The sequence below is a fragment of the Diaphorina citri genome, unplaced genomic scaffold (genome assembly GCF_000475195.1).
Source record: "Diaphorina citri unplaced genomic scaffold, Diaci psyllid genome assembly version 1.1 scaffold1263, whole genome shotgun sequence".
Taxonomy (NCBI): Eukaryota; Metazoa; Arthropoda; class Insecta; order Hemiptera; family Psyllidae; genus Diaphorina; species Diaphorina citri.
The window spans coordinates 15215-35917 of record NW_007378692.1 but is presented as its reverse complement, the minus strand read 5'-3'; the positions used below and the strand labels follow the sequence as shown (position 1 = coordinate 35917).

General features: G+C 36.1%; 2 protein-coding genes across 2 annotated transcripts in view; both read left to right on the top strand.

Annotated features, from left to right (window-relative positions):
• The first annotated feature begins 81 nt into the window (after positions 1-81).
• LOC103515052 (GDP-mannose 4,6 dehydratase) lies at positions 82-4909 on the top strand. Its single transcript, XM_026827858.1, has 4 exons — positions 82-305; positions 3127-3369; positions 3994-4186; positions 4569-4909. The coding sequence occupies exons 1-4, from the start codon at positions 252-254 to the stop codon at positions 4907-4909; spliced, it is 831 nt and encodes a 276-aa protein (XP_026683659.1). The 5' UTR covers positions 82-251.
• Positions 4910-14169: 9260 nt separating this feature from the next.
• Positions 14170-20703, top strand: part of LOC103515051 — a 15634-nt gene continuing 9100 nt past the window's right edge. Inside the window, exons 1-2 of the mRNA XM_026827863.1 lie at positions 14170-14228; positions 15101-15449. Of these exons, the coding sequence (XP_026683664.1) occupies positions 14170-14228; positions 15101-15449 (408 nt within the window). The remainder of the gene's footprint in view (positions 14229-15100; positions 15450-20703) is intronic.

Below are 20703 nucleotides of genomic sequence, written 5' to 3'. Positions count from 1 at the left end.
TTACCGTACGGTGGATAAGTTCCCACTTCCCCTCTCGCGGATCAAAAGTAAACATTTTTTTTTTTTTACAAATGTACACAAGTGGTTCACTCACAAACACAATATTATCTTTTATCACCGGTTGAAAGCAATCAAAATGTGTTTTTCACCAGATTTGACTCATTAGGAAAGTCGGTGTGATAGATAAGGGAACACTTGACAATCGCCACGTACTTTCATTTCTAGAAGTCAGTGTTTTTCTTCAAACTCCAATGGCTAGCAGTGGCTCCCCTAAGATAGCTCTTATCACTGGAATAACAGGACAGGTATATACTTAACTGGTAGTTCAGAGAACTGTACACCTTACTTTTAGAGCTACAAAGGGCCCCTCTAAGGTCCCAGAGTGCTAATGTGGCCCAAAACCTATTTCATTTGTGTTACCCTGGGGTAATAGTAGGTACATTGAATCCACCAGCATAACACATCATCAATGTTATAAAAAGGATCATGTTTGGTTCCCTAGATGGGTGACTGTTTGGGACAATATGTGCTGCTGGCTTTTTTTGGTTGCATGCAGCCATAGAAGGACATTTGAGCTGGTTAGGGTAAAAGAACACTCAAATAAGCATCATTCAATAGGATAAGGAAAGTCGTGTGATGTTCACACCAGATTTTTTTCTTCTTCTTTTGTAATCAATGTTTTAAAGTAAATAATTATTTGTATTAAAGCAAACTCTATTTCGCGGTGGATGGACCATACTTTTATTTTTCAAACAATTTTAAAATCGCATTATAAGACGAAAATAAAATTGTCGCACCTGAAAATACAGTACGTTATGTACCTAGTTGGTATTTTATTTCTAATTCAAAACTAATTCATAGATCGTTTTAAAACCGTTTTAAAGTAAATAATTATTTGTATTAAAGCAAACTCTATTTCGCGGTGGATGGGCCATAATTTTATTTTTCAAACAATTTTAAAATCGCATTATAAGACGAAAATACAATTGTCGCACCTGAAAATACGTTATGTACCCAGTTAGTATTTTATTTCTAATTCAAAACTAATTCATAGATCGTTTTAAATAAAACAATCTCCGTTCGTGAGACTCGGAACAAATAATGAAATGTTCTGGGACTACACACAGAGCTGATACCTGTGTTGGAATTCAATAAACAAAAGGATAAAAAATAGCTGGTACCTCACACCTATTGTTAACGCAGATTTTATCTAGAATATTCTACAGATGAACAAATAATGAAATGTTCTGGGACTACACACAGAGCTGATACCTGTGTTGGAATTCAATAAACAAAAGGATAAAAAATAGCTGGTAGGTACCTCACACCTATTGTTAACGCAGATTTTATCTAGAATATTCTACAGACAATCTGTATAAGGATTCTCTTAACGTAGGTTACCTCTACTGTGAAAATAATGGACGTCACTGAATGCTTTCCCGTTTACCTTTTTCCCCCTTGAGTTCCTACCGCGAACTGAAGATCAACCATGAGTTCTTCACCGGAAGCGTACAGGTATCACACCGAAATCCTCCCAAACCTGTCATGTTTTGGGGAGGAACTCGTTAGGCCAGCCGTTCACTGTCAGGTACACCTGATCAGGTCTACCTGATAATGTGTGTGCTCATTAGGCATCAGGTAGACATGATAAGGTACCGGTCAGGTCTATCTGATAGTGAATGGCTGGCCTTAGTGACCTGAACTCAAACGGTGAGGAACACGCTCTACCTGACCTAAAATTAAGTCGGGGATGAATTGGTGACCTCCGAGAATGATATTAATTTGTGTCTGCCCCTGACTAATCCCTTTTAAATGCCAATACCAAAAAGAGGTGAAACTATCTGATAGTGAATGGCTGGCCTTAGTGACCTGAACTCAAACGGTGAGGAACACGCTCTACCTGACCTAAAATTAAGTCGGGGATGGATTGGTGACCTCCGAGAATGATATTAATTTGTGTCTGCCCCTGACTAATCCCTTTTAAATGGCAATACCAAAAAGAGGTGAATCTGGGTTTATTTCAAATTTTTTCCCTATTCCATACCGTGTTTCAGATATAGTAAAAGTGATCATTCAGATATAGCAACCGCTTAGTAAAAGTGATCATTCTATTCGTATTTCTCTTGAAAATGGATTTATTGACAAGCAAAGGAGAGTTCAAAAACCCCTTCCGTATTCACCTCTATTTGGTAAGTAGATTGCATGACAAGGTGTGTCCACACATAGTCGACGGGCCGTCGATCGATGTCGATTGAACCGTCCACACTGCCTCGATAACATAGTCACCACGTCGATCGACTATGTTTGGACATACCTTTAAAATTATTCGAAAGTGGGTAGGTATCTGCTTCGATGGCGTAGTAGTCAATCCGCTCTCCTGGTAAACAGGAGGGCGCGGGTTCAGTCCCAGACGAGACATAGAATTTTATCCTTTATTTGATTGAGAATATGACAAAAAAATTATAGAGCTCTAACTCTAACGGTTAGATGGTAGAAAATGTCTTGGCAAGTTAGCAGTAGGAAGGGTTGGTTGCCTCTCATAACCTCATAGGCTAAAATTAATAAGGGAAAATCTACCTAACTCTATGTCTAAATCATATCCATCTTCTCTTCATAGGAATCACGAACTGACTTGGAGTATGCCGTTCATAAAATCCGCTACAGAATCAAAACCCTCGAAGATGAACTTGAAGAAGCCGAAGTCAGTAACCCGTAAGTTGAACTTTCAAGTAATCCGTAAGTTGAACTTTCAAGTTTATTCATCAAGGAAGGTTTCTCCTAACGACACAAATGACCATATTGTAATCTTAAAAAGTAAAAACGACTTTCAAAAAGATCTCTGAATTGTTACATACAGCTCCTCTTAAAAAAAAAAAAAAAAAACTGAAATTGACAGGGGTATGGTCAATCTGATAAGAGACTTGTAGTTCCTATCAGAGAATGGTCATGCTATCACAGAGGCCTTGAAACAACCTACCTATTGAAAATAGTGACAAATTGGTAGATCATAAAAGTATTGGTAGAGGCAAGATATTGGTACAGAAAAGTACCTTGTAACTATGGATTTATCCTTTTAATGATGTGTTTTGTGTAATCTCAAATTTACCTATCTTGATTTGTTTACAGGATGGTTCCTACTTGGCAGAATTCCTTATTTCAAAGGGATATGAAGTACATGGTATTATAAGGCGATCAAGTTCTTTTAATACTGGCAGAATACAGCACCTGTATTCAAATCCTGCATCTCATGTGGAAGGCTCAATGAAACTACACTATGGTGATATGACAGACAGTAGCTGCTTGGTCCAAATCATCAGCAGTGTTCAGCCAAGAGAAGTGTATAACTTGGCTGCTCAAAGTCACGTCAAGGTAATATACCTACATAAAAAAAGGTTCTAGTCCTACATAAATGTGGCCCATACCTGCAAACTCAGCTCTAAGGAAAGGTTCTCCATGGGTTATTTTTTTGAGACCATGTTAACAAGAATTGGACCAATTTTGGAGGAGCAGAAACAAATATCCAACATGCTGTCAGAGGGTAGATGATGGTATTTGTGAAATGGCCATAATCACCATGTTAACATGGCTTAAGTACCAGCCAAGATATCCTTGTTACAATCTGGCCTAATAATTCAGAGAGCCAGTGAGCAGGAAAAAAAAGTCTCTTTGCACAAGCCAAATTGTACAATATTATTACCATTGGACTCGTTACATGCACCATGTTAACATGGCTTAAGTACCAGCCAAGATATCCTTGTTACAATCTGGCCTAATAATTCAGAGAGCCAGTGAGCAGGAAAAAAAAAAGTCTCTTTGCACAAGCCAAATTGTACAATATTATTACCATTGGACTCGTTACATGCAGTGTGTGTGTGTGTGTGTGTGTGTGTGTGTGTTTTCCCCTTATCACTATTTCAGAATATTCCTGCTGATATTGTGCATGCAACAGTATAAATCAACTGATGATAGACCCTAATATTCTCTCTTATGCAGGTTTCCTTTGACATGAGTGAGTACACAGCAGAAGTGGATGCTGTCGGGACATTGAGGTTACTTGATGCTATCAAAACATGCAAATTCCATCATCAGGTCAAATTCTATCAAGCTTCCACGTCTGAGCTGTATGGGAAAGTGGTGGAGACCCCTCAGACAGAAACCACACCATTTTACCCACGATCTCCCTATGGTAAGTAGGTATATCTCAATAAGGAATCTAGTTCTTGGATTTACATTTTGAAATCCCAGAATTTTTGGAGTTAATTTTCAACCCCAGTAGGCCTTCAATCAGTTGATGTGAGGTTTTAGAACTTGCTCTTATCATCTATACACCTTAAATAAAGAAGGGACGCCCCCACTTAAAAAAAAAAAAAAAAAAAAAAAAAAAAAAAAAAAAAAAAACAACTACAACAACAACAACAACAACAACAACAACTTAGCTTTAGGGACCATCTTTGTCTTGGAGGCAACAATATAACCAAGGTAATATTAAGTAAATTAATCAATACTCCAAGTTTCTACTGTTTGCATTATCTATTGAAATGTGACCAATCATGTTCATTTCCTTGCAGCCTGTGCCAAACTATATGCATACTGGATCGTGGTTAATTACCGCGAGGCCTACAACATGTTTGCCTGTAATGGTATTCTATTCAATCATGAAAGTCCAAGACGAGGCGAGAACTTTGTGACGAGAAAAATCACGCGGTCTGTGGCAAAAATATCCCTTGGTCTCATGGAGTATGTTCAGCTGGGAAATCTCGACTCGAAACGAGACTGGGGTCATGCGAAGGATTATGTGGAGGTGAGTTCTTTTGAAAGAATAGAATGGAGAGATTTCGTACATACGTACCGGTTGTACCGCGATATCGGACACATCTCTGTTACGAAATTGCAGAAATACACTCAATAAACGAGACTGGGGTCATGCGAAGGATTATGTGGAGGTGAGTTCTTTTGAAAGAATAGAATGGAGAGATTTCGTACATACGTACCGGTCGTACCGCGATATCGGACACATCTCTGTTACGAAATTGCAGAAATACACTCAATATATCTAGTGTCTCACAACTCACAAGCAACAAAACTCAGTAGGGAGCCCTGGAAAAAGGAAAAACACTCCAGAGTCCAGCCACAATCCAGATTTCTCTTTCTATACTTTTTCTTTTTTTTTTCTCGCTCTCGTGATTTATTTTTGAAATTTGGCGCTTTTAATTTGTTTGTTTACATTTTGTTTCACGTCTGAATTTGGAATATCTAGTGTCTCACAACTCACAAGCAACAAAACTCAGTAGGGAGCCCTGGAAAAAGGAAAAACACTCCAGAGTCCAGCGTCCAGCCACAATCCAGATTTTTCTTTCTATACTTTTTCTTTTTTTTTCTCGCTCTCGTGATTTATTAATTTTGAAATTTGGCGCTTTTAATTTGTTTGTTTACATTTTGTTTCCCAGTTGGTGCTGCTCTCTAGTGAAAATATTTTGTAAAACATTTTGTTCCTCAGTTGGTGCTGCTCTCTAGTGAAAATATTCATAAAATCTAGAGAAAATGATTTGTAAAGTTTCCTACGGAATCCAATAGACAGCGCTAGTAGTACAAACACAAATGCACAAGTCCCCCTTATCAGCGTCGGTGTCTCATCAAAGCGCAAGACAAATAGGAAACGCGTGCGTACAATATCTTTAATCTTTATCAGTTTAGTTTTCAGTGTTCAGCAAGATATTTGCACTTGTATTTGTATTGTTCTTTTAAAAGTGCACCGTGTAACTATTGAAATATTGAAAATGTCACTAGCTTTCTTTAATCCAATAAAACACAAATGCACAAGTCCCCCTTATCAGCGTCGGTGTCTCATCAAAGCGCAAGACAAATAGGAAACGCGTGCGTACAATATCTTTATCAGTTTAGTTTTCAGTGTTCAGCAAGATATTATTTGAACTTGTATTTGTATTGTTCTTTTAAAATAAAAGTGCACCGTGTAACTATTGAAAATGTCACTAGCTTTCTTTAATCCAATGCAATTTAATTGTTTTTTACTCCAAAATATATCTAGATTCTAAAAAATAACTAATCAAGTTCGTTAATTAACGTTTTTGGTTCAAAAGGCTGTTTTTCAAACACAAAATCTAACCTCTCTTTTCTCAGCAGATTTTTCACTTTTTATCTCTCACTCAAGGAAAAAATTAAAAATGTTCTAATTCAAACACAAAATCTAACCTCTCTTTTCTCAGCAGATTTTTCACTTTTTATCTCTCACTCAAGGAAAAAATTAAAAATGTTCTAATTACCTATCTGCGAATCATTTAAATTTTGTGAATGTCATTTTGCCTTTCCAATCATTTTTGTTGCTATTCGTGTTTTTGCTTGTTTTCCTTGTGCTGCTTTTATGGTAAAGCCAAGTGTTGTGCTCACACCTGTGTAGATAACAACAGGAATATGAACTCACCAAAACCCAATGACAAGAACATATCCAGAACTCATTCCAACAAAAGCTCAAAGTCTTCCAACAATAATGACTTCAGTGATGGAGAGGAACTCACACCTGTAAGTTCTGTTCATTTTATATTTTTTTTACCTGTGAGTGAGTTGAGTGTCTGGGAACCCGCCTTCCTCCAAAGTCCAAATGACTGGTGCATGGATTCTGACCTTTGAGTGGCAACACACATCCTCCCCCAGAAATTACCTTCACCTAGGGTGGATTTCACCATTTATTATTATTATTTTATTTTTTTTTCTATCAGTCTCTAGGATATCTGTCAAGTTACATTTGATTTGTATAGGCTTAACAAAGCAGGCTGTTAACAGACTGGTAAGTTGTTAAGGTGTAAAAAGAAAAAGAATGTTGGGGAAACCCACCCCTACACTTGCAATTAATTTATAAACTTGTATTGCTGCTAATGCTTCAAATAGAATCTTGATACTTACTTTGATCTTTATAAGAAATTTATGGCAACCAACAATCAATCCACCTTTCATAACAAACCTGTTTTTAGGATTTCCAAGAATACGTAGGCACCTAATGGAAATGGTCTCTCTTTGTTTTATTGTAAGTAAGTACATAGTTCTGAACCTGTTTTCAGAAGAAAAAAAGTAAAGAGGAAAAAATAGGAAGAAAGTACATACCTATTTACAATAACTTACTACAAATCTATCTCCTATCTGTCTTCAGGGTCCAAACGCTATATTATGTTTGCTATCAAGACAAATTCTTTCATATTAAACCATTTCTCCTTGTTATCATTGAGGTGCAAGGGTCACAAACTATACAGACTATACTTCATAGTGTCGCAAACTATACTGCTATAGGTACCTACTCTTGGTCAGATATCTTAGTACCTACCTATGACCTTGGGTTGCACTTACCTATGTTCTGGTGAATCATTAAGGATACCAGGCGTGGAAATTCAGTGTGTCCTGACTCTTACCATATTGTATTCCCCTTTTCCTTGTGTCGAAACTCGTAACAACGGGTCCATTACAACATTCCAAGAGATTAATTCCATCTTTTTTCCTGATAGGCTTTTTTTTAATTTATTTATTTTTTACATTTTTCTCAGGAAGTAAAAAAAATAGATTCTTTTTTTGGGGGTCTGCTTCTTCCACCTTAATAACTAAAAGTACTAAAACTAGTAGGCAACATTTAACTCCATGTTGTTTTGCCCTATTTCAAACTCAAGTCTAGGTTTTCCCCCCAATATGGTACCAACCAACTATCCAACCATCCATGGTCAGAAGACTCAAGACTTAGAAGTAATAAAGTAAAGGTAAAGGGTACCTACCCACTACCCACCTTTCATAACAAACCTGTTTTTAGGATTTCCAAGAATACGTAGGCACCTAATGGAAATGGTCTCTCTTTGTTTTATTGTAAGTACATACTTAGTTCTGAACCTGTTTTCAGAAGAAAAAAAGTAAAAAGGAAACAAATAGGAAGAAAGTACATAAGTACCTATTTACAATAACTTACTACAAATCTATCTCCTATCTGTCTTCAGGGTCCAAACAATAAAACTATACTACTATAGGTACCTACTCTTGGTCAGATATCTTAGTACCTACCTATGACCTTGGGTTGCACTTACCTATGTTCTGGTGAATCATTAAGGATACCAGGCGTGGAAATTCAGTGTGTCCTGACTCCTGACTGGTGTTATGGTGAATCAATAAATATCAGAAGGGCTTCAAAATTCAGTGATTGGCGGTTTATATGTTCATGAAATATTGATAACCTATTAATCCAATAATCCAACTTACAGAGATGAACCAATGAGATAATGGCATACCTACAAAGATAGGTACTTGGTTGAAAAAAAAAAGTTGGACCCAGTTAAATATTTAGACCATTATTTGGTGTTTTCTGCAAAATATGAAGTTTCTAGCGTCCTTCTTCTACGATGAACATGTAAGACATGTTCTCATTGAAAGATGATTGCAACGAGAATCATTATGGAATATGGAGAGTCGCTAATGACCCAAGAACCCAGAGAAGGTTCTCAGTCCAGGCAGATTACGTCATGGCAAAGCCATGTGCTGATATAATGCTACAGGCGATGTCGATGACTTCAAAGTTCTGTTTTTGCTGATGATATTGTTTTGTGCACTGGTTACTGGGTTAGGAGCGACTGCATTTGCTTCCTCGTGTAGAACACACTGATGTCAGCGCTTTTTTGCATGCAGTCAGCTATAAGTGATATAAGAGTCAATACTGTAATAGTTTCGTATTAGTCTGGCTGGGAGACTTTAAACAGGGAGTAGACCTAGTCTGGCTGTTCGGGCTTGAAACATGTATGGAGATTCTGCAGGTACATAGGCCAGCAACTCACGATCAGGTCTACTTGACACCTGATGAGTCCACACACTATCAGATTGACCTGACAGGTGGACCTTATCAAGTGTACCTGTCAGGTCTGCCTGATAGTGAGTGGCTGGCCTTATGTTAGATGGGCATGATTAGTGTTAGTCTCACTCTCTGAATTCATTGGGGGAAACCCTACAGACTCTACTATTTTACTTCCTTCTCTACAGTACAATAGTGGAGATGTCTATAATATAGGTTAGTGGAGGCTCCACAGACGCTATTAGTTGATTGTAGAAAATTGACGATTTTCATCATACAATGGAAGAATATTAAAACAAACAAAGATGTACTTATGTATATTGTATATGTATTTACCTTGGAGGCTCCACAGACGCTATTAGTTGATTGTAGAAAATTGACGATTTTCATCATACAATGGAAGAATATTAAAACAAACAAAGATGTATACTTATGTATATTGTATATGTATTTACCTCAGTATTTATCTACTAAGACCGATATTTCTACCATTCTTTTTCACAGCTTTATTGGAACTCATTTATTTGTGATTTATCAAATTATTTGTGCACATTTTAATACTAGTATCATGATACATTTAAACATCGGATTTTATTCTCACATTTCTGACAAATACCTCCGAGTTAAGTAAGTGTTACGTACAATATGTCGGAAAAGAAACCAAGTAGATAAGGGTACTTACCTTTTTTTATGCAAAAAAGTAATTAAAATTAAACAAAATATACATACAAAGTACCTACTGGTAAAGATAAGGAGATGATTATGAATTGCGTTTGGTTCCCACACGCCAAGTTAAGTAAGTGTTACGTACAATATGTCGGAAAAGAAACCAAGTAGATAAGGGTACTTACCTTTTTTTAAGCAAAAAAGTAATTAAAATTAAACAAAATATAAGTACATACAAAGTACCTACTGGTAAAGATAAGGAGATGATTATGAATTGCGTTTGGTTCCCACACAAATAACTAATATCTCACACTCGTTTTCGTATACAAAGCAGGGAGCGCAAATTTTAAATTACGATAAAATTTAATAAGAATATCATGCATCATAATACCACTAAGTATGTACCACAAAGTATACAGAACATAATTATTATGATGAACATTATGGACTGTACATCATCATTCCTGTGTGACTTCAAATGTATTTTGTATACGTACTTTAGTATGAGTAAAAATTTCATGTTATTACACTCTTAAATTGTATTAAAAAACAATATGAAACCAAAACAATGGGTGGTAATGCCGTGAACACTTTCACTGGATGTGGTTTAACTTCTCACATTCAGGTTCAGAATAGTCATGGATCTGGCACAGTCAGTCTTGTACTTAATGTGCGAATTGAGGGTTCGAACCTTGGAATTACGAGAAGTTTCTTTCCAATATACACGTACATTGATAACGCCTAATACCAGGTCTTGGGTGTTTGGTAGGTCCTAAAAGATGTATAAAAGGTGGAAACCGTATATGTACCCATGTTTTGAAAGTGTATTTTGATGGGAGGTATATTCTTGATTTGGTATTGATTAAATTGGTACATATTCTTGAGTTGGTATCAATGATTCGAATTTGAGATTGACATTTGGCACAAGGCCTCAGAACCTCAGATTTTCGAAGTGGAACAATCTTACAATCAGCAATATGTATGATATCTGCTTCTGGATAAACATTATGAATTATATTTACGGATGAACATTACGGCCTACCGACACCTACATAAGATGTTTTAACGATAAACAAATTTCAATTCCCTTTTATTCCAAAAATAGAAGTGGATTCTCTCATTTTCTGTCTGCATCTACACGTTTAGTTGAGATTATTATGTATGTATTTATTTCTCGAGGTGAGAAAACGTCTGTAAATTGCACTTCGATTGAAAAGGCATTATGAATTAATTACTTACCTAATTAAACCTATGTTGCATTGATTAGTTTGAACACGTTTTTTTTTTAGAATGTTTTAGCTAATTTGATATTCGTTACATGGTCTAACTTTTATACGTTGAACTTTTTCTATGTAGTAAGTAAGTACTTGTGGAAAAGGAAAGTTGAAATTTCATCATGTGTTTGTTTTGTAGGTTGTAATTTTTTATTGTAGTTTTGCATGTATAATTTTGTTCCTACGTACACTACGTAACGAAAGTACGATCAAGCTTTTGCAGCAGTTTATTGATAACGACTGTGGAAGTTTATTATCATGGAATTTAATTTAAAATTAAAGTGTGGACATTTAAAAGTTAACGGAGAAATATTACTGATTACTCAGGCAAATCCGTAGGTATCTTTACATACAGGGGAAAAAATCAGCAGATTTCATATATAAAATGTGTAAGTACCTTAGTACCTACATTAATTATCAGTAAGTAACTAAGTACTTGCATTTAAAATTTGCACCTTGGTATAATATCAATTATCATGAGAGCGTTAATAACACTTGAGCTAGAAAGTCGCTAGGATTTCTATCGGTTAACTTGTCAATAGCTGTGACTTTACAAGTCCTCTCTATACATATTGGCGATTGTGGTATTATTGCAACTGACGATGATGATGGAGTATTCGGATTCGGTTGTTTAGTTCTGGACTGATGTAAAAGCCGAACAACTCGTCTCGTAAAATCAACCTTGAGTGTCTCCTAGAAAAATGAACCCAGAGTGCTATCTCTTTAAATGGTTATTGAACGTTTTCAAACCATTTTATTCAAACAAGGGGACAGAAACTTGAGAAGTCAGCCTGAAGTCTGAACTGAAGGCAAATTTTTATAGGTACATATCTAATACACAATTGATTGTGGCCGTAAATTGGGGCCATCTGTTTTTTGAAAGCAAATAAATGTTTCTGGATCCATTTCTTGACGATATTTGAGTGCTGTTATCAACAAGGTCGTTTCTTTCCATTAGACGCTAACAAGACGGTTGATTTACTTCTCCTTTGATAAGAAACCTCGTGTAAACTCGTGAAAGAATATACTTATTTTAATTTGTTTCATCAGTGAGCAATTAAATTGATAAATATAGGGCGTACGAAAAATTGAAACCCAGTCTTACCCCCTGGTCTGTATTCTCTAACTCCATCTTTTCGAATGCGCCGAGCCGGGTAGTTTGTAGTTACGGACCACGTTAAAGTGTATGTTGACTTCTGCTCAAGATGCTGAATCCGAATTGGTGCAAATATGTTTTTAACATAAAGGTAATTAACATGAGATTATGAAACTGAAAAGTTGTAAACGCGGATGTTGAAAGAATATGACCGAACCCAGAGTGCTATCTCTTTAAATGGTTATTGAACGTTTTCAAACCATTTTATTCAAACAAGGGGACAGAAACTTGAGAAGTCAGCCTGAAGTCTGAACTGAAGGCAAATTTTTATAGGTACATATCTAATACACAATTGATTGTGGCCGTAAATTGGGGCCATCTGTTTTTTGAAAGCAAATAAATGTTTCTGGATCCATTTCTTGACGATATTTGAGTGCTGTTATCAACAAGGTCGTTTCTTTCCATTAGACGCTAACAAGACGGTTGATTTACTTCTCCTTTGATAAGAAACCTCGTGTATGCACCTTGGTATAATATCAATTATCATGAGAGCGTTAATAACACTTGAGCTAGAAAGTCGCTAGGATTTCTATCGGTTAACTTGTCAATAGCTGTGACTTTACAAGTCCTCTCTATACATATTGGCGATTGTGGTATTATTGCAACTGACGATGATGATGGAGTATTCGGATTCGGTTGTTTAGTTCTGGACTGATGTAAAAGCCGAACAACTCGTCTCGTAAAATCAACCTTGAGTGTCTCCTAGAAAAATGAACCCAGAGTTTAAAAGTTAACGGAGAAATATTACTGATTACTCAGGCAAATCCGTAGGTATCTTTACATACAGGGGAAAAAATCAGCAGATTTCATAAAATGTGTAAGTACCTTAGTACCTAGTACCTACATTAATTATCAGTAAGTAACTAAGTACTTGCATTTAAAATTTGCACCTTGGTATAATATCAATTATCATGAGAGCGTTAATAACACTTGAGCTAGAAAGTCGCTAGGATTTCTATCGGTTAACTTGTCACCAGCTGTCACTTTACAAGTCCTCTCTATACATATTGGCGATTGTGGTATTATTGCAACTGACGATGATGATGATGGAGTATCCGGTTGTCTATGTCTAGTTCTGGACTGATGTAAAAGCCGATAAGCCGAACAACACGTCTCGTAAAATCAACCTTGAGTGTCTCCTAGAAAAATGAACCCGGAGCTTGTTCAATTAGGCAGGAACTCGGCAGTACGATGATTTTAATTTGGTTCCTACTCAAGTCTGACTGGATTTTCTCAACAAAGAAATTTCCAATGTTCTAATTACCTAATGTGCTGAGGAACAAAACAAGTGAAATGATGATGTCGTAAAAAATTGACAATTAAGTAAGTACTTGAGTAAGTAAGAGTGATTTTGGATGATTAAGATGATTCACGTACAGGTAGGTACTTACTAGGTACTCAAGCAAATTGTTTCGTTCAATAACCTAATTTTTCTTGCCCTATTAAAATCCTCCCTGTAGTATATATCCCTCAATGAGCAAAATTCATAAACCAGTCTTCTCCGTTCAAACACATTAACATTCTGCTTACTTACCTACTTGCAGGAGTTCATCCTCAATCCTCATCACTAATTCAGTAGTGTAACTTTATGTGTGTAAATGTAGGGCCCTGAACATCATGTAGGTAATCTTAGCTTCGTTTGAGTGATCCATAACTTTCTCTCGTATTTAGTTATTTTACATGTGTAATACAACACAGCACGAAGAAACATACATAATTATACCTCAAATATCCGAGTAAGGTACATCATTATTCCAATAGGTAGGTTCGCTTGGTACGTTGTCATTTTAGTTCGTACTTACGTATGTACATAGGTACCACCCACTCATATAATTAGCCTTCTCTGTGGCCAACTCGACTTGCTAACAAACGGACAGATAGGCAAAAAACTAACGTCAAAAAGAGTTGAAACTCTGAACTCACTTTGGTTTGGTTAACAAATACTTAGAACTGCTTCGATAGGTCTGAGCTGAAAATTTACAAATTTCATCAAAACCTATCCCGATTTTGTAGACCTTCGAGAGTTACCTACCTACCTACCTACAGCCAGCCTAACAAATGAACAGACAGGCAAACTAACGTCATAAAGAGTTGAAACGGAGCCTTCACTTCGTTTGGTTAACAAGAAACTACTGGAGATTAATGAGTAGTTCAGTAGAGTAGATGTTTTATGAGAACTACGTAATGCTTACTTAACTCGCTCTCGTAATCTTGGTTAGATCCTACTCTAGTTTTCGCAAATCATGGAGTACGTCATAATCACTACTGCTGGAGTCGATGCCAAAGTGAACGAAGCAGATAGGTGAGCAAAAGTGAGTACATCAATCATGATTAAATACAGAAAGGTACCTACCTACAAGCTACAAGTAATATGCTGTACCTACGTCATAATCACTACTGCTGGAGTCGATGCCAAAGTGAACGAAGCAGATAGGTGAGCAAAAGTGAGTACATCAATCATGATCAAATACAGAAAGGTACCTACCTACCTACAAGTAATATGCTATACCTATGTACCTACCTAGTTATTTGTGTATGTCACAATCTTATTGTTGTTCATCTCAATACATGAATATCCATGCTTTGATTAATCTCTATTCAATACTGGGCGAATTCTGTAAACATCACTGCATTATACATGTTTCATAATTATTGTCATATATGTCACGTGATCATTAGATGTTGTGACTTATGAACTTATGATGGATTTACCAATCTGGGCGAATTCTGTAAACATCACTGCATTATACATGTTTCATAATTATTGTCATATATGTCACGTGATCATTAGATGTTGTGACTTAAGATGGATTTACCATATTGTATTCCCCTTTTCCTTGTGTCGAAACTCGTAACAACGGGTCCATTACAACATTCGAATCAAGAGATTAATTCCATCTTTTTTCCTGATAGGCTTTTTTTTAATTTACCATATTGTATTCCCCTTTTCCTTGTGTCGAAACTCGTAACAACGGGTCCATTACAACATTCCAAGAGATTAATTCCATCTTTTTCCTGATAGGCTTTTTTTAATTTATTTATTTTTTACACGTTTCTCAGGAAGTAAAAAAATAGATTCTTTTTTGGGGGTCTGCTTCTTCCACCTTAATAACTAAAACTGGTAGGCAACATTTAACTCCATGTTGTTTTGCCCTATTTCAAACTCAAGTCTAGGTTTCCCCCCCAATATGGTACCAACCAACTATCCAACCATCCATGGTCAGAAGACTCAAGACTCAGAAGTAATAAAAACAAAAGCCACTGGAGTACCAAGGACAAACACAAATGCCACTGGCATGCCGAAGACAAACACAAATGTGACTGGCAAGCGAAGGACAAAAACGATTGGCATGACAAAAGCCATTGGTATAACAAGGGAAAGAGTGGTCATAACGAGGACAAAGAGAAAATTCGGTGGTATGAGAGATTCAACCAAGAGAAGTGCCATCAGTCTGAGGAGGACAAGGATTCCAGTCGCTTGTATGATAAACACAAAGATAGTGAAGATGATGAAGATATCCAGGTAACTTTCGTATATGATTTTGTATTAACTGAAATTGAGGTTAGGGCCCTATTCCTGGCCTTAGGCAAGCCACTCACTATCAGGTAGACCTGACAGGTCACGGCTGAAAAGGTCCGCCTATCAGGTCTACTATTTTATTTCCCCCTTCAGCTTAAGCACATAAGTAACATACATACTTACATACCTACTTTATAAAAATAATTCAACCCATTACATTTTATTGTTTCCTTTTCTTTTCCTTTAAAAAAAAAAAAAAAAAAAATCAGATAGCCCAATATAAATTTCTGACCCTCCCTAATTAGTAAGTAGGTAATAAGACTACCAATTTCAGTGGTGTAGTGGTTAGCACTTCAGATCTGGAGGTTGGTGGTTCAAGTCCAAGTCACATCATAAAATTCAGCATAGTGTATTAAGCAGGGAACAACATTTAAGACACAAATTTATGCTTGACACAATTAAAAATTCCTTTTTTCAAGTAACAAGGCTAATGAGCTATGGAACTTCAGTGTAAAAATAACTAACCCTTACCCTTCTGTGTATTCTGCCTGCAACAGTCCAAGATATGACTCCCATTTGTTTCCAATGACTTTGCCACAGGTAAAACATCTGATTGGAATAATCATTATTACCTGCAATACAAACTTTTTGTTTTAAGTAGATTGAGAACAGTCCTTGCTTTGAGTACCTATTGTCAAACTTATCTCTATTCCTATTATAAATAATAGAAAGTATTGTACTTCTTATTGCTCATCTGACGAGGGACATACAATTGGATGGGCATGCTGACACAGACCTAATGAGTCTAATAACTAATATATTAGTTGTTTCATTGCTATAACAAAATAAAAACGGTAAAAACTTTTTTTTTTTTTAATGTATTTGTGACATTAGCAATGTAGTTGGTAGACTTTGGATCTAGAGGTTGGTGGGTTTGTCAAGGCTTAAAATTATGCATAGTGAATTGATTCTGAAGCCAACATTTCTGTGCATTGGATTGTATTTTGCTGGGTATGGTGAAACAATGGTTTCAAAAGTGAGAAGTACAAAGAATCAATAGAAAGTATTGTACTTCTTATTGCTCATCTGACGAGGGACATACAATTGGATGGGCATGCTGACACAGACCTAATGAGTCTAATATATTAGTTGTTTCATTGCTATAACAAAATAAAAACGGTAAAAACTTTTTTTTTACTGTATTTGTGACATTAGCAATGTAGTTGGTAGACTTTGGATCTAGAGGATGGTGGGTTTGTTGAGGCTTAAAATTATGCATAGTGAATTGATTCTGAAGCCAACATTTCTGTGCATTGGATTGTATTGCTGGGTATGGTGAAACAATGGTTTCAAAAGTGAGAAGTACAAAGAATTGATTTTGTAAATCTCCTCTGGCTATTTTCAACCCCTCCCCCTCCCCCCTACCATTTACCTCTAACTAAACCCTACTAAGTTTAGTAATGGGTAATAGGTACACTGTTTAATATGAATTTATTTTTCCCCCCTCTACTATTCATTGTATATTCACCTATCTGCCCCTTGCCCAGCCTGACCTAATCACTGTGTAAATTTCCCTAATATCTGTGTAAATTTCCATTATTATCAAAAACATTCCCATCAGCATATGGACTTACTTCTACAAAAATAATCAGAAATCTATTCACTATCATGAAAATTTCTTTGGACAAGTTAAATAAAGTAGCCATAACCTGGTACCTTGGTTATTTCCTCTAATCAATATTATTTCCTCTAATCAATACTCTTGATAAGCTTTATCCTTATCAAGTACCTAATGAATGAAATTCCTGATAATATTTAATTAATTTCCTTAACAGAACTAGGTACCTACACCTATATCTAGGTATTTTTACCACCTGTGTATAGATTTTGAAATGATTGAAAAATATCTGAACTTCAGTAAGTGCATACATATTTACCTACAGCACACCTGATCCTGATTAACCTAGTGTATAAATAAGTATACTTACTTACTACTTATATTGAGGTTTATTTATGTATTATTTACATACTTATCAATAGTAATGGTTCTTTCTTTCCTAAGCAATAAGTAAGCTGCTTAGGAATAAAAAATCACGAGTACAATACTCTGGGAAGGTCACAGACGGGAAATGCAGTATGTATTCAGCAAGGTTTTCATTTTCAAGCTACCCATCACGAATAAAACATAGGTAAGTAGGTACTCGTACACCTGTCAAGATACTTGCTGCACATGAAGTCTGATTTTTTTTTTTTTAAGGTACCTAGGTAAGTATTTAATGAACTTACAGCAAGTAAGGAAGTGGGTAAGTACTCACTACAAATTGAGATTTTGAACAAAGATAGGACCCAAGTAGGTTTCGCCTGGGACCCTCCCGGGTCAATAGGGTAGATACTCCAAATTATAGGCAGATATTTGTAGTATTATTATTACATGAAGTAGATACTTACTACATTCAGGGGTCCCTAATATCTATGCCCCGAGCCCCTCCCCGCTACGCTGCGGGGGTCGTAGATTCGTAGAAGCTTAAAAACGAACTGTTTTTTTTTTTTTTTTTTCATTATTATTTTTTTAAGAGAGCTGATAGAGGGAACTTTAACTACTATGGTCTTATCATCCCGAAATCGACAGGAGAAGGAAGACAGGATTGGAGAAAGCTAGCCTTTCCGAGAACGAACATTATCCCATCAGGACAAAATCCGCCCCGGGTGGGAATCGAACCCGCGGCTTAGTGTCTATAAGGCAGACGCCCTATCAACCAAGCAATGCAAGATAGATACACAAAAACATTTTAATTTTAATTATGACTGAATTAATTGTTTCCTTTTTGAACTTTTCAGGACCTATTACTGGGAGATGCAAGCAAGGCCAAGAAAATCTTGGGTTGGGAACCAAAGGTGAACTTTTTGGTAAGTTATTTGAGCACTTCGAAATTCGGAATGCGGGCCAGCCCTGCTAATGTTAAAAACTTGAAGTCCATTTAAAAAAGTTTCCGCCTCGCATTAAAAAAGTATGTGCTTTTGCACTTTAACAAATTCCAATAAAATTGATACTTGAGAAAAATATCACCCTGTATAATTTGAATTTTAAGTATGAGCGATTTTGACCAAAATCAAAGGCCTGAGAAATGCGAAGTTTAGCAAATTATTTTTCCGCCGTTCTGTGCTTGACGAAAAGGAAACGATTTGCGATTTCGATTTGTTATTTTGTTTTGTTTTGGAATGGTTGCTAATGTTAAAAACTTGAAGTCCATTTAAAAAAGTTTCCGCCTCGCATTAAAAAAGTATGTGCTTTTGCACTTTAACAAATTCCAATCGATACTCGAGAAAAATATCACCCTGTATAATTTGAATTTTAAGTGTGAGCGACTTTGACCAAAATCAAAGGCCTGAGAAATGCGAAGTTTGTTTGGCCTTACTTTTGATCTACATAAACTATCGAATCTCTCAGCAAAGTGTGAGCGACCTTGGACCAAAGGTAATGTCTTCTTTTTTCACAGGGTAGGTAATCCTAAATAGACTGGTTTTGAGCTGTTTTCTCACGGTAGTCCTAAATAGCGGACGTTTAACCCTGAAATGTACTTTTGCTAATTGATTGGTGTTGTATAAGAATTGGACCAATTTTGGAGGAGCAGAAACAAATATCCAACATGCTGTCAGAGGGTAGATGATGGTATTTGTGAAATGGCCATAATGATATTTGGCTTAGCTCACCTCTGAAAATGTGCTATGGAATACCTACCGATACTTTCTCTTACAATTTGGAATATCTAGTGTCTCACAACTCACAAGCAACAAAACTCAGTAGGGAGCCCTGGAAAAAGGAAAAACACTCCAGAGTCCAGCCACAATCCCATAAATTTTTCTTTCTAGACCTCGTGTAAACTCGTGAAAGAATATACTTATTTTAATTTGTTTCATCAGTGAGCAATTAAATTGATAAATATAGGGCGTACGAAAAGTTGAAACCCAGTCTTACCCCCTGGTCTATATTCTCTAACTCCATCTTTTCGACTGCGCCGCGCAGGGTAGTTTGTAGTTACAAACCACGTTAAAATGTATGTTGACTTCTGCTCAAGATGCTGAATCCAAATTGGTGCAACTATGTTTTTAACATAAAGGTAAATAACATGAGATTATGAAACTGAAAAGTTGTAGACGCGGATGTTGAAAGAATATGACCAAGGGGGGTTACTCGTAAACAAAGGCCGCCTGATTTTTGGTTAGGTAATTATCGATCTGTGGAGACAGATTATGAGTCATGGATAGATACTAGATATTAATAGTATAGGTAGTCAAGTAGTTAATTATTGTTTTCTTTCATACTTCCAAGAATAATGTCTTCTAACTTCTCAGGTTAAATAGGAAAGGTCGCAGGTTACATAACTTATCACATGGGCTGTGTTCATACTAATTACAAATGATGTGTATTATTTTGCCATTGGACATTTTACAACAGTCTTCTTTTTCAGTCGGCATGTGGTGTTTTGTTGATCAGTTGTGATTTGTTATTCCTGGTGTTCTGTAACCACATTGTAACTTCTCAGGTTAAATAGGAAAGGTCGCAGGTTACATAACTTATCACATGGGCTGTGTTCATACTAATTACAAATGATGTGTATTAATTTGCCATTGGACATTTTACAACAGTCTTCTTTTTCAGTCGGCATGCGGTGTTTTGTTGATCAGTTGTGATTTGTTATTCCTGGTGTTCTGTAACCACATTGTTTTTTTCCCCGTCCTAATACATGTACTTGTAATTCCGGAAACAGTGCCTTGTGTTAATATGCTATACCTATGTACCTACCTAGTTATTTGTGTATGTCACAATCTTATTGTTGTTCATCTCAATACATGAATATCCATGCTTGATTAATCTCTATTCAATACTGGGCGAATTCTGTAAACATCACTGCATTATACATGTTTCATAATTGTCATATATGTCACGTGATCATTAGATGTTGTGACTTATGATGGATGCCTTGTGTTGTTGTTCGCCCTCGTTTACATTGAAATTGCAACATAATTTAAATCCATTTAAATTTCCGATTACTTTTTTTTCCATCAGTAAACAAATTGAATCCTAAACTTGCCGTAATCAAAACACACACGTAGACTCCAGTTCGAATGAGGGTTTGACATTTTGAGAAGTGAGGTAATTTAGTTAAATTATACATCAGTTTAAGTTTAATGAGTTTAAATAAGCAAAGTTATGAGTTTTATGTCATGTGAGTGTAATAATAATAATAATAATAAT

Excerpts from the sequence above, each read along its gene's own strand:
- LOC103515052 (XM_026827858.1), top strand. The coding sequence starts at position 252 with ATGGCTAGCAGTGGCTCCCCTAAGATAGCTCTTATCACTGGAATAACA. Across the intron at positions 3,370-3,993 it reads CTGCTCAAAGTCACGTCAAG|GTTTCCTTTGACATGAGTGA; the intron begins GTAATATACCTA and ends TCTCTTATGCAG. Across the intron at positions 4,187-4,568 it reads TTACCCACGATCTCCCTATG|CCTGTGCCAAACTATATGCA; the intron begins GTAAGTAGGTAT and ends ATTTCCTTGCAG.